The sequence below is a fragment of the Struthio camelus genome, chromosome 8 (genome assembly GCF_040807025.1).
Source record: "Struthio camelus isolate bStrCam1 chromosome 8, bStrCam1.hap1, whole genome shotgun sequence".
Classification (NCBI taxonomy): domain Eukaryota; kingdom Metazoa; phylum Chordata; class Aves; order Struthioniformes; family Struthionidae; genus Struthio; species Struthio camelus.
Window position 1 is genome coordinate 9,701,535 of NC_090949.1, and position 14,909 is coordinate 9,716,443.

The following is a 14,909-nucleotide window of genomic DNA, read 5'->3' on the forward strand; positions in this document are numbered from 1 at the left end:
CTCAGAGGGAATTAATTTCCCCTTTAGTAGATGTTTGTATGCTCAACGTTCAGCAGTCATGTGCTCCATCAAACATTTTGTATTTTGAGTTAGTATTTGCAGGTATACTTTGCATTTTTCTGGTAAAGACCCTGAAAAATCTTCATGTCATTCTTTTCCTGTTTTCTTAATCCTGTATCCTTTTTTTTTTTTTATCCTGACCAACTTTCTTAACGCTAGTCTATCCATGTGGTATTTAGATAAATTATTCTAAATAAAAACCAATTTATTTATCTTAAAAAAAAAAAAAGTCAACAAAGATGTGATCACCATTCATACAAGACCAGGTCATTGCTATTTATGAGATCATCTCACTCACGTGCTTTAGTGAACATTTACATTTCCTTTACCCTGCTTCTTCACCATCTTAAAGCTCTCCATTGGAGAACAGCTTGGATGCCATTCTGAAGGCTTACCAAGTCCTTTCCAGTGTATAACGCAGTGCGTAATTAAAAGAAGCACATGACAGCAGTGCCCTACCAGCCTGCTGGTGGCTGTTCTCACTGCACGCTGTGTACGTTCCTGGTATTAAAACTGTATTTTTAGTTTCTCCTCAGAGGACTCCTCCCCAGTTAAAAGATGACCTTCTATTTCTGGATAAAATAGGTACATTGCCTCTCTGTGGTTTCCCTTTCAATTTGTTTTGGAATAACAATAGGTGCGTCTGGGAGCTAGCATCTGAATAGTGAACGCCTTGTTTAAAATGCATAAGATGGAGATGCATACGTTCCTCTCTAATTGCAGGAAATTGCAAATCCGGGCAAAATTTGGAATGCAGCTGCTTGTATAATTACATCTTCTGTCAGTTGCTGTAGCTCAGCTTTACAACCCTTCAAAATGTCTTCACAGATTATAGTACAAATAATGCCCCTTATTAATATTACTTTGGGATCTCTCCCCCCTTTTCATCTATTCTCCATCAATTTGAAGACCTAAAGTTTTTTCTGTTAATGATCTAGTGAGTTTTAGAAACTAGTAGTTATATCAAAGTGAAATTTTTCTATAGCTATTGTTCTTATTGTTAAGCCAAAGGAAATTCTTTGGGTTTTTTACTGTTTCTGGTTTTCTTTTTAGTAAGAAGTACCCATGCGTGTATCTTAAAATGTTTGATCTGCTTACAGCATGAGATACTGTGTTTTTGCAAACATTTCTGTTTTGTGGCTTCATAACGGTAGCGAGTTGCAGAAAAGAGGATATATTTTTGGTAACTAAATGCTATAATCTGCTACTGGTCATTAAATGAAGATGAAGATATGGGTCACAGTTCAGGGCTTGGCGGAGTATGCTGGCTGCATTTGTACCACGAGCACAATTAGAAAACGATTAAAAAGTTTGAAAGGGTTAAAAGAAGGGTAAAGGAATTGCTTGGCCTGTCCTCTTGAGAGATTAAAGACGTTAAATGTGAGTAATATAAGCAAGGCAAGTGGATTTTTGGTGGCAGCAATCTTTTTAGAAGAAAAAGGATATAACAAAATCCGGGGGCTGAGGCTGAAATGGGCAAGAAAGCGTGCATTTTTAACAGTAAGTGTATGTCATTGCTGAAATAACATAGTGATAGGGTGGTTCCTTGATCAGCCGGAGCTTCTGAAGAAAAAAACATGTATTTCTAGAAGGGTCAATGTAGCTTAGCAAAATGTTGGAGAACGGTCCAGAAATTACTGGGTGCGATACTGTAGCCTGCATTATGTAATAGGTTAGCCTAATCAAACAGTTCATTATGACTTTAAATCTATAAATCCATGTGCATTGGTATTAAATGGCTATTTCAGAAGAAAATCAAGTCTCCTTTTGCGCAGTCAAGGATCACACAAGAAGAAAGCAAGCTCATTTAGGTAGGACAGTGTGGGAAGCGTTCAGCTGTTGACATAGAAAGTGACGGTTTCCAGGGTTTTTAACTGGTTACTGCTCACCTTGTAGAAATTGCTGCAGAAAATTAAAACCCTTTAAAGCTTGTGCAAGGAAGCTTGATTCAATGAGACAAGTTTTATAGAGCTGCAGTACCAACTCCGTAATTTTCTTAACGGTTTGAAATTATATTTGGGCAGGCTACTGTAAGACATGAATTTGAAATTAGAGGAAGGTATTTTCTATAGTAGAACACCTGCTTACTTACTGTTGTAATGTTTCCAGAATAGCTGATTACAGACCTTGCTTTGGCTTTAATTTTTGTTTTTCTGTATAAGCAGCAAGTTCATTTAGACATTTTTCTGAAGGTCAGAGATCTAATTTTTGGAAGACTCTGTTCAGCAAAAGTTTGAACTGCATAAGCTCCGCAGCATCCTCCCCCTCCGCCTCACCCCCTGTACGTTTTCCCAGAAGTAGGAGTTGTAGGATTTGAGTTCCCATCACTTAGTGCATTCACAGCATCCCATGAAATGTGTCTTTCTCAGCTTCTCTGGGGCTGAATGTGTCTCTGTAGCTGTGTGTGCTTGTTCTATAGCTATGGAAGAAAAGTATGTGCACACGTAATGTTTTGTGGAACAATCATGCTTAAATTTTAGTTAGGAGTAACTGGCCCGTTAGCCAAATTATTAATATTTGTTTCTTGCTAAAGAAATGCAAGAGCCTCATCCTACTTACATGAGAAAACAGATTTGCTTTTATGCCTTTAGAAACACACGCACCCAAAATCTCTGGATTATGAATAACGTGTTTTGTTCTATACAGAAAACAGTGACACAAACATGGAGTGTTGTTTCGTTCGATTCTTGCTTCTCTCTCTGGTGACGTTTAAGGTGACTTCTGCTTGGGCAGGCTCTTTCGCGGGCAGGCTGTGGGGGGTATTTTTTCAGTGCTGCTCCATTCCTGTGTGTGCAGTAAGTACAAAATGTGCATTGTGAGAGCCTTCTCGGGGAGGTAATACAGAGACGTTGTGGGTGGGAAGAGTGAGTGATCCCTGTGACTATTTTTATTGTATTCCACTTTTATTTAATACTTTGGCGGATCTTTCCATGGGTAGAGGTTTTGGGAGACTAACAGAAGCAGAAGACGGCAGGCTTGGTTAGGAAAAGGTTTCTGTTGCCAGTCCATTAGGTGCAATAAGGCCGTACAAGTGATACTTCTATCTGGCTACTATCACATGAAGTTCATTGAAGTAGCCTGTGCAGTCTGAGACACGTTCGTTCCCCTTCCCCCTCCCCCTTATTTTTTTTTAATTCTGCAAACAGGGAATGAAACACTTGTAGCACTGTTTCTTTTTAAGAAGCGGCAACTGATATAAAACTTCCCTGGCATAAGAGCAAAAGGATTGCGTTGTGAAATAAAGGATGAGATTAGAGTAAAATCTTATAATCCCTTCTTCGATGAAGTCATATTATATGTTTGTGGAAAACATTTGCTTTGCCATGCGGGATTTGCGTTAGAAGGAGCTTGTTTAGAAACCTATTCTAGTACTGAGCATCTTCAGGTGAAGGGCTTGTGGGCTGAGGCTTGGAGATGAGCAGTGCTTAGGAGACGAGCAGGCAGAGGGTGAGAAAGCTTGATTTTTGTTACCTTGTTGCGGGCTTTCTATGGCTTACAGGTAGAGAAAGTTTTAATCAACTATTTACTTCCTTTTTAAAATTAAAGCTGGTTCTGTCTTAAAAGGTGAACTGTGAATGGTTATTTTTGTGTCTTTGAGAAAGAGTGTTGCATCTCTGATGCTTTGCTGCCCTGTATGTTTGCCTCCAGATGATGCTTTTGGTTTGCTTTTTGAACAGATGTTAAGGGGGTAGTGGTCAAATGTTGATTGCTCCTTTAATGATAGTATTTGCCTCATTCATGATATAAGGAAGAATCCGCACGTCCCTCCTTATTGCTGGACTCCAGGAGCAAAAAAGCACATGAGAGGTAGTTGAAGTGTGGAGCTCGGGCAGGAAAATGGTAGAAAAGGGCGGCAGGAGTTTGGCCCCAAATGAGTCAAGTTCCTTAACTGTGTCCTGTAGAGTACAGGAGAACAAGCTGTTAGCATTTTAGAAAGGAAAATATAGAGAAACTTAAAAGGGAAAGGGAGGAGGTGGTGACTTTTGCTGGACACAAGAGTATGTGCATCGGTAGCTAAGTTGCTTAGGCCTTGGAGGGGATAATCCATGTGAGTTTTCCAAAAAGAATTCTCCCACTTGTTTTATACTTTCATGAAGTTAAAGAATCAGCCATGAAAGTACACAAGCTGATAAAACTCATAAGCAAGAGTGTGTGCAGATATGATTTAGTGCATATCTTAAAGCTTCGTTCAAAGGGAAGCTACCATTAAGGCACATCACAAGTCTAATATGGATTTTGCAGCAGAGTGATTTTTGAGCCTTTCCCCTTGTGATTTAGCTTGTGTCTTTTCAAGAAGAGTGTTATTGCAAGTCATTTGCATAGAGTTGCTTATAGTGGACTCTGCTCTTCCTTTTTATGTGTTTTTGGTAATTTTGTTTATTATTTCCCTCTACTCTTTTTCCTTTTGTACTTGCTGCTGCTTTTTTCAGTGCTGACAGGGAAGGCTTTTTTAAAAGCAGTCTACAAATCTTTCTCCGTCCTGCTTTCTCGATCCTAGATAGATTGTCGCTTGGGATTGCAGTTCTGCAAGGTTTTTCATGGGGCGGAAATAAATACTAGATATAAATTTTAAGACAGAGCAAAAAGTATGTATAACAATCATTTATGAACAGTGTTATTTAGGACCACACTGAGTAAGGACAAGTATTTGCAAGGTTCAGCCCCTGAACTGATCTGGATTCAAGTCTGGAAAATGAAAAGCTTCTAAACTAGCCTTAACTTACACTGTCTGTTTTTCAGCGTTCAGCTGTCAAGATTTCTTCACAGCATCTGTGACTGCAGTCTCTGAACAATGGCAATATCTCAGTGCTTATCCTACTTTAATGTTTTATTTGTAGATGTTATCTGTAACTGATACTTGCCTGCTCAATATGAATCTGCCCGGTATATATTAAAAGCGAGCGCCCTGAAGGCAGCTCCTCTCACTTGTGGAACGCCTCTCGGTGCTTGGGCTCTGGCAGCATGCTGCAGGGAGCAGCTTGGAGCTAGCCAAGAGGATGCACCAGCTGGTCTGCTAGGCCCTTTCTCTTTCTGGAAACTGGTCCCCAATTAACCGCAAAATCCCCAATAGCAGATACTTCACTCCTCCTTTTTCAAGTCCCCAGATACTAATAGGAGATCTGCTTTTCTCAGAGGCCATCTTGGACATGATAGCTTTAAATAAAGTTCTGAAGTTGCCTTCCATAGAAGTAAAAAAGATTGCAAACTGGATGCCAATTGATGTTTTCAGAGGAATGAGATGAGTTTATGAAAGTCAAGTGATCTTGCCCCTGACAGCAAAGGCAGGATGACTTGGTGACTTGGATATTTCATCCATTCACGTTTTCTAATTTCCTTTCACTCCCCAACCTGAAAAGACAAGATCTGAGGTTTTTCAGTTACTTGCGGCTCAGAGGGATAAGCAGCAGGTTGCACTGTTGTTTTTTCCAGCAAAGGCAGTCATTACAGCTTTTTGGTACTGAACTGGGAAGAATAGTTTGTATTTCGCGTTGTGTGTATATGCAGTGATCTCTCCATTCATAAGAGAAATATTTGAGAGAGTGAGCGGACAGATCAGATTGGAGGCAAAAAAGGTGCCATGTCTAAGCTTGTGTAGTTTGTTTTCTGACCAACGGCATTCGATGGTCGACGGCGTGATTAGACGAAGAGTAGAAGGAACACAGCAGGAGCTGTTCTTTCCTCTGTACTTGCTCACAGCATCTCTCCGTCTGCTGCGCTCGTGAGGTTGGTTAGGGCTCTTGCATGCCGTGGGAGGTTTCAGATAGCTTCTTTTGGTCTTGGGGGTGTGAAACAGTCTAGCGCACATTGGCCCTGGAGTGTGCAAAGGGGCAGCCTGTTTCCGTGGACTTAGTCACAGTGTCTGTAACTTCCCTTTTGTACTTCCAGGCAGGCAGGAGAAGAGTTGCTGTGAACACCTTAGGCGATTAGTACTTCACTCCAGAGCTGGCTATGTGTGACCGTTTGAAGATGTTGATTTCTCACCAGCTTGACTCCCTGTATGTTTTGTGTGATTTTTCTTGAAATGCACTGGATCCCTTTGAAATGGTGATTATCGTGCTGTATTTATTCAGAGAGGAGACACAGCAGCTGTCAGACAGCGCTACATACCTAATTGGGAATTCAAGTTCCAGCGTGGTAGATTGAGACTGAAAGGCAGAGCTGTGGGATAGAGAAGGGCAGGCACAAAATGCTGAGGCTCCTAATCTTTTACAATATGTTTGTTTAATATTAAGTGGTCTGCTGAGATTGTTTTGCAGTGTGGATTAATCATTGTGCGCTGACTAACGGGAGACAGCAAGCTATTAAAGAGCAGCAATTAACCATATAGCGGGAGGTTACTGAGTGTTTTCATGAGTCTTTAGGATGTGAAGACTAAAGAATATTACTTGAAGGTAACCTTTAGAGATTTGTAGCTATTAACATCGACAGACAATGACAGGAGTATGTGGGGACACATGCGTGGTTGCAGAATTCACCTGTTACCAAAACCATAAGTGCAAAAAAGAAATCGAACTTGCTTTCCGAAACACTCGTAATTGTCCTGATATGACATCATAAATAATGCTTTGCTGAGCTTGTTCTCTTATTTCATATTCACTATTTCAAATTTTTCCCATATTACCTTCATCTGATGTTGGTCCTAGGAAATGTTGGCCCTCTTTACAGAAGGTAATGTGCAGTGCCTTTCTGATACTCAGATGTCAGAATTATTGTTATACTTCTGCTGCCCTGATTGCTCTCACAAACAGAGCAATTGTCCTTGTCTTTAGAGCTGGTCTTGCTTAGGTACAGTAAGATCAGCGGTTCCTATAATGAGTTAAAACTCAGTGCACTTAATGTTGAGAGGAGCATGCTCTTCCATCATGTGCCGTGCACGATAGGTAATAAAATTTTCCACTTTTTGCCAGTAGAGAGTATGAAAACCAATGTTTTATTAGGAATGCTTTTATATAGCCCAGCTAGTATTCTGCCTGGGTTTAATGCAAAAAATAAATAACATTTTGTGGACTCTGTTTGCTGAATGATTTTGTTCTTTGTGAGTAACAGGAGATTTTTCCCATCCTGATTCCAATGTGTTAAATCTACTTTTTGAAAACTTCACTTTCCATTTATTCATTGGCAGTGGGGAGACCGGATAACATTGAATTTATCTTTTCAGTTTTGTTTCTTCTAAAGTGGTGTTACACAATTGGACCTCGGATGTTCATTTAGTCGACAGCAATGTCCTGGGATTCCTTGGGGATTATAGTAAAGAAGGACCCTTGGAATTTTGGACAAGGGCAAAGATGGACTTCTCTCTACTTCAACTCTCGCTGTTCAAATGCCTTAATGAATAGAGGTCTCCTTTAGCAGATAGTTCTGCATTAATAAAGCCTTTAACAGGTTAAGAAAAATTCAGAAGAATTTATTCCTTTCCTACCTGATGGATTTTGTTGCTCTTGCAACAGAAGAATCTGGAGAGGGTCAATTCCTTGGCTGCAAAGCACACGGAAGATACTGCAATGAGGGCCACGGGGTAAGCGTACTGAATGAAGCCCCTGGCCATGTCGGTGTTACTGGGAATTTGACTGTGACTGCCCTCATGCCTTCAGTGTTTCATAGTGTAAGAGAACGTAGCCGGGCCTCCCGTATGGCATCAACTTCTAAAATTGTTTCAGTGATGAAACTCTCCCTACTGAGCTATGGAGAAAATTCTTTTGTCTCCAGATATGGCAGCTGATTTGACCCTGAGCAATTTGAGCCAAGAACTAATGACTTGGCACTGGCAAAGGGGAGGGCTTTGTTACCTTAGGACTCTTGTCCTTGCAGCTGGTGCTGCTTTGAGCTCTGAGCCATCACTGATGCTTCAGGGAGATATCAAACTATTCCTGACCTTACAAGGAACTGATGCAAAGTGCGAGATATCATCACTGTCTTAATGCAGATCTGAAGGATGAAGGAGTTCGGGTTCACCCCGTGGCCAGTGAAGGCAGGGGATTCAGAGCAGCTTCATCGATTTCAGAGCCGGAATGGGGTCCCATTAGCGCTGAGCTTGACCTGAGCTGAGCTCTGGCTAAAGGATTCATCCCTGGAGCTGCAATGAAGCATTTCATGGTTCGTTATCTTCACAGTAGGAAATAATGTCTTATTTTGAAGCTGAATGTCTAACTCCAGTTTTCATGCATTTGATCTTCTTATGCCTTTGTCAGCAAAGCCTAGTCTCTCACCGGTTTCTTTTCCATATATGAGGATCTAACCAGTTTCTTTTCCATATATGAGGATATAAAAAAAAATTTTCTCTCTCCCTTCCCCTACACAAACAAAATAATTGGAGCTCTTGAGGTCTCATATTACAAGGCTTGTTTTCTGGGCTGTGAATCACTGGGTGACCTGTCTTTGGATACTACTCTCTCTTTCTGGGTGCTTCACGAAGCATGAGCTCCAGAGCTGCGCGCAGGCTCCAGCAGAGCTGTGGTACTTGTGCAGATTGCAGAGGCAGCATCGCTTTTCGGAGACTTCAGGGTTTTTTTTGGCTCAGCTGATTTGGCAGCTTGTTGCTGTAGCAGAAGGGTGTGAGACCCCCTTGCCCCTGCTCTTCCTGCTTCTGCTCTCAGGTGTGTCGATCTGCCCTGGTTACCCCAGCGCTGGTACTCGCTGGACCCCTCCAAGAGCTGATTTACCTTGCTAATGCAGCAGGGAGCTTTCTGACGGGCTCGAGAATGGATTCGGCTCGCGGAGAGCTCAGAGAACTAGAACGGTGGGAAGGCACAGCCAAAGGCAGGGCGTGGGGAAGGATAGCGAGGCAGGATGGCCCCTCTCCAGGGACCGCCACGTGCCAGGCTGCCCCCTTCCCAATTCCACCCACGATTCTCCCCTTGTGTTGAACTCTGCCAGCCACCACCGCCTAGAGACAGTTTGTAAAACATTAAATGATGTTGGACCAAAAACCATTTCCCTGAAGACCCTAGGAGCGTACTGCTTTTTACTGATGTTTCCCTACTGACAACTACATTTTGAGATGAGTCACTGAAATTGTGTTTAATCCACTTGTAAAATTGGAAAGGCAATTACCATCTTGCAAGTTCTTCAAATGAAATTGTTAGAGAACATTAAATCAAATGCTTTGGCGAAATCCCAGTATATACAATTGCTAGACTGTGATTCTGTCGGAAGAAAAGGTTTGCTTTATTGGGCCTGTCTTCAGTGAAACTGGGCTGTCTGGTGTTCATTTTGTTCTTAGCCTCCACTTCTCTGTCTGTGCTCCGTTATTTTCCTTTTACTATTTGTTACCCCATAATGAGAATTAAGGAATCTCTAGCTTATGGTTGTCATCCCTACTTTTTAGCATTGCCAACTACAGAAGGCATTTGCAAACTGAATTAATACTGTTAGTCATGAGGCAATTAATCTGTTACGACAACGTGGTGACTTATAGCGCAGTGGTGATAGAGAAGGTCACTCTGCTAGATCTCTCTTTTTGCTCGGCGTGTTTGGCTCTGAAGTCAAACCACCCACTCTGCCGTAAGAGGGAGGAGTGTGGAGCCCCCTGCGGGTTAGTCATCAGTGGAGGGATTGGTAGACTGTGAATCCAGAGACAAATTACCACAGGTAACGCTTTGGTCACTGATGCTATTACCTGATAGAAGGCGCAGGTTAGCCTAACTTGGTTTTCACAGCCACGCACTGAGGCTTGCACTCGCAGTTGGCTCTCTTCCCCTTGGTGCATCCTAGTCCAGACGTGCCATTTCATGTTGTTTCCTGGCGCGAGGAGTTTTACACAGATGTCTGCCATGCACTTTGTTCTCTCTACAGGTGAAAACAAGAGAGGAAGAACTACAGAAGGAGGAGTTCTGTGCTGCTGCTAGAAAGATACAGGAGACTGTTGAGCTGAAACTGCTAGATCTTACATACCGTTGTGCTCTGAAAAAAAATAAAATGCACGGTTCGTGCAGACTGGTGTTTAGAAGCAAACACTCTGCCAGCAAAACAGGCTTCGGTAGATCTGTATCTAAGGAGCCTATTTCAACTGTCAGTGCTACAGAGGTGATCAGAGACCTGCAGATGCGAAAGGCCAGCCTGGAGAGAGAGCTGAAGCAGCTGCAGGAAGAGTGCAGGCAGAGGATGGATGAAATTGCGCAAGGGTTGGATGGAGTGATTTGTATCTCCCCTTGAAGAGAGAAAGCCGGATGAGAAAAGCAGGTGAATAGAGTTATTTGATCAGAACACGTTTGCACAGCTTGGCATGGGGGAGTGTGAGGTGAGGAACTGAATGTAATTTCTAATTTTTAGCTTGGGAATCATAACTTGTTACTGCTTTGTGACTTACACTGGGGCCGTAACCTTGGTGGTTCTCTCTGCAGCCCTCTTTATTGCTAATCTTGCCAATTAAATCCTGCAGCAGGCCTTAGTGGGAGTGTGCTTAAATCCCCCTTTTATCTTTGAGATTTCTAGTTCTTCTGCCAAGCAGTGGGCTCTTTTACAGTGCTGAGCTGCTGCACAGCATACTTTGAGGCTGCACATTGAAGTACTAATTGCATTCAGCATTTTCCAGCGAGTGGAAGTGTTCATTAGTCAGAAAAATCTAGGTATTGGAAAACATGTGAAGTACCAAGGCTGAGAGAAATTGGAAGTGTTCAGGAAAGTATGTTATTTAATTCAGCTAGTTTGCATATTTGTGGCAGCTATTACGCAGCCACCATAAGAAAAACAAATGTCTAATAATAAATAAAGCAGCACAATGTTTTCATTCACTGCTGTGATGCACTTCAAGTCATTGGGTTCTCAAAGAGAACAAACTAGAAACCCATTCCACTGAGTTATGAATCACAGTGAGATAACTTATGGGTCTGCTGTAGGAATTTTTTGTAAAAGAGAAATGTGGCCTTAAATTCCAAGTCTGAGGAGTCTACAAGCCTGAGGAGTCCCCATGCTCTGTCTCTGGAGTCTTTTTCCCCTGGAACATACAAATGTTTTTCACTTAGCATTCGTTTTCTGTGCTTTTCTGTTTCGTTTTCACTATGGAGTATTTTGATATTCCAGTTGTACACTCTCAGAAATAAAAAACAGTTTGCTTTCTGTTTGTGAATTGCAATGAGCAGTGGGCTTTCCTCAGTCTGGCTTTCTGTCTGCCACCCCAGCTTGGCTGTGCTGTTGATTAACAGCCGCTCTTGGCTCGCTCAGCAACCAAATGCAAGAGTACCTTTAAGGACCCTTTCCGGGTACCTGTGTGATTACTGCTGCTCTGCAGAGAGATGATGTGCAGATGGGAGGGGATGGACAGGGCTCAGGTCTCCTGGTGTCTGCTGCACCAAGTGAACTTCAGATGCTTCCAGACCCCCATTCATCTGCACCGTCCATGCTGGTGCTTATGCGTTTTGTGCAGGAGTGAGGGACAATACAAACGTCAGTGGAGAGCCACGCTCAGAGGGCCAGTGTGCTCTGGTTTCCGCCAGCTGAACACAGCTTTGCCGGTAGGTCAGGAATGGTACAAGCTTAGTTCGGGCCGAGTTTCAGACAGCCTTTCCTCTGCATGGACCTGGCAGGTTCTCCGGAGGCCAAGCTCTAGCGAGCCTGGTTAGAAGGGGTAATTCTCAGCCAGAGAGCTCAACTGCCCTCAGCCCTATGCAAATGGGGCACTCACCGGGAGTGGGGTATTTACGGGTGCTGGCAGAGGCTGCCGGCTGCATCCAGGGTTACAAGTGTGCATGGTGGCAGCCAGCACAGGGGAATGACAGCGTATCGCGGGGCATGAACCCCAGTGGGCTGAGTTCAGAGAGATTCATCCCGGGGCAGATGGCTGCGGACTGCTGCTGGAAGAATAGCCTTGGCCTTCAAAAGCCAATCCAAATTGCTTTGCTTTTGAAACCGTCTCTGTAGATGCAGGAGACACGGTACTCGGTGTTTCAAGCACAAGTGCCCCTGGTGTTGGCTGTTACAACTTTGTGTGGGTGTTGACTCCAGGGCTGCTGAAAGCAGCATAAGCAGACTGAGAACATGAGAGGACTAATTCAGACACAGATTTCCCAGAAAAATTATTCCTGAATGTGAAAGAAGCCGTATATCCTAGAACTAACAAAGATGGTAGCACTGGTCTTTTTCTTTCCGAGCATTTTATGTCCTCTTTTAAATTTTTATGTGAGGGGAATATTCATATTGCATCAAATTTAGATTTAAAACGTTGACCTCAAAAGAACTTTTGTCCTCCTGGGATTTTCAGCAGAGAAGAGTGGACAAATATTCTTGAACGTGGAGCGAGCGAGCTCAAATTCAAGTGCAGGTCTAGCTCATACCTTGCTGCGCTTTATCAGGGTCTTCTCAATGCTGTATGCCATGAGGTATTATACTGCCAGCCACTTAAGCTGACAGTAGTCACTCGCAAGGAGATGAACTCATTACCCAGTATCAAATATTTGTCAGCGGGCAGTACTCAGTGCAGTGTGTCTTCATACTCATCCATGAATCCCGTTTCAGTAGAGACCAGAATTGGCAGAGCGTGTGCCCCCTGCTTGACCCTGAAGAATTATTTCCCTCTCTGGTGAAATGTAAAAATTATGGTCCTCTGTGTGTCTGCATATATATGTGTGTGTGTGTAAATATAGAAGTCTGTACAGTGAATCCTAGGCAGCTGCATTTACCACATGACACAAATCATCGCAGCAAGGTGGCCATGTTATTAGCGGGCTGCTGTCAGAGCAACTAACAGAGTGGAAATGTTATTCTTTGTCCTCACATTAACACTTAGAGGGGCTAAAGGTGAAAGTAGCTCAAAAAAAGATCACCTGTTACCCCTGGTGCCACAGGTTAGCTTTGTGCACTTCAGCCGTGTTGTGCAAAGAGCACAGACAAGGGTCGCTTGATTTTTCTGGCGCTGATTTTTCTCCCTGCTTGTTGTTTTTGGTACCAATTAGCAGTTTAAACACAGAGTGGCTATTCTGCCATCGCTGACAAAGGTGAGCAGGGATTTTGAGCTGGCAGTGTTTTCTAAGACCAGCTCCCTCTTTCCTGTGCCCCTTTGCTCAGCACCAGCACGGAGAGCGCAAAGTGCTTGGCACTGTCATGCACCAGATTTTGCAGGGTATTTTTCTGGTGCAGGCTGCCTTTTAAGAAACAGCGCACATCCCCAGTAGTTTGACACAAATGGACTGAGGTGTGGATCATGTTTCGGTGATTGGTCACAGCTTTTGATTGCTTTTGTGGCACGCTGGATTCATTTGAAGTGGAGGTGCATTCTCATTCTGGTAAGCTAGCCAAGGAGCTGTCTCTCAGGTTGTCTCTCCAGCACTGCTAGGAGATGATATATGATAAACACCACCTAAAATAAATGATCGCTCTAGGCTCTTAGCAGAAATGAGGGCAGAGGGCAGGAAAGTGAACTGGTTGTCCACAGTAGCACTTACCACATACAGCTTAGGAACAAATAGATGTCTGTCGCCTTGTGCATCTGAGTTATGGTGGCATCTGAAGAATTCTCCTTCCCTTGTTTAAGCTGACTTCTCTCATCCGCTACTGCATCACAATGCACCAGTTTCAAAAGCTGCAATAACCTGCGTTGTTGCTAAGGTTTGGCCCAGTGTGAACAGCCAAAGGCGCTGTAAAAGAGGGAGCGGTTGCTCTGGAAGACGTGTGGCAAACAGCAACCCAGTGGCCCTGGTAGCGTACGTACCCTGGTTGGTCTCCGGCAGATGCCGCGACAAGCAGACGAGAACTCGAGTAGTACATTTCATCCATGGCCTCAAACATGCTTGGTGAACGTTAAGTATTACTTCACTGAAATTAGAGCGCGTTGTAAACAACCCACTGCAGGCTGAATAGCAAAGTTACAAGCTGTTATATGATCTGTCCTTTGCCACATCACCAGCTTTGTTGTACATTTCCTTGTGTAAGCGGGAATCTCGATCCTAAAATTATTGAGGGAATTGGAAGGAGAAGGATATATTCCAGCTGGAGAAGCTGGGAGAGAAACACAAACACCTTGTGTACAAATGATTGCTGCCATAACATCAGGAATTGTTTGTTTGTTTGTTTGCTTCTTTGTTTGTTTTTGAAGGGGCTTCACCAAAAGTTCTCCCTGTTGATGCATCTTAAAGGGAGTTAATTTGGTGTGAGTTTGGATCCAGGATCTCCCAAGCGATCTCAGAAAGAGGGAGGAGCATGTTAGATGCGATGACCCATGCTAAAAGAGCGCGCAGCTGGGGTTAAATCAGCAGCCACCAGAGATGCTGCAGGTGGTGGTGGGGTACACCTGCCCGTTCAGTCATGCAAGGGCTAGGCAGGAAAGTGGTCCCAGACATTCAGCGGGTGACAGCTTGTGGCAAAGCCTGTCGGTAGGAAGGCCCCCTACCCAGCTAACTCTCCTCTTCAGGGCCTGGAAATGCACGGCTTTTTGCTTTGTTCTTTGGTAACGTTTCACTGAAGACAAGCTAAGTTACTGCTGACGTGTTTAAACATCTTTCTGATGATGGGTTGTCGCTGAATGTATCTTTGAGAGAGGCTTGCACAGATCTTGTGTAGTTTCTTGTATGCCAGTGTGAAGGTATTTATAGGTGAACACGGTTTAACCAGTCTCTCTGATGTAATTGGCAGTTGCTTTCCAAAAATCTTGCTAGGAGAATGGAATTGGCCATAAATACTTTACTGGCTAATAACTCTGGGTTGCATTGCATACTTCTCCCCAAATAGCTGAGCCTCAGTGAGCTAGGAGCCAAATGGGGAGGTTTACTTTGGAAAAGGCAGATGAGCCATCTGCAGTCCCTGCTCCTGACAGAATTGCACCTGCTGGTAAATAAGGGCTGTAAACTATATTTAAAAATAAGAGCTGTTGGGAGTAGTAATTTGAAGCATGGAGTGTTTTGGGTTCCCTATGGGGCTCC

The 14,909-nt window shown here is 43.4% G+C and overlaps 2 protein-coding genes across 3 annotated transcripts in view; both read left to right on the top strand.

Annotated features, from left to right (window-relative positions):
* Nucleotides 1-11,131, top strand: part of TEDC1 (tubulin epsilon and delta complex 1) — a 74,150-nt gene extending 63,019 nt beyond the window's left edge. The window contains exon 8 of the mRNA XM_068952037.1: nucleotides 9,853-11,131. Coding sequence (XP_068808138.1) covers nucleotides 9,853-10,212 — 360 coding nt within the window. The 3' untranslated portion in view covers nucleotides 10,213-11,131. The remainder of the gene's footprint in view (nucleotides 1-9,852) is intronic.
* Nucleotides 1-14,909, top strand: part of NOS1AP (nitric oxide synthase 1 adaptor protein) — a 273,521-nt gene that overhangs the window by 67,404 nt on the left and 191,208 nt on the right. The window lies entirely within an intron of this gene.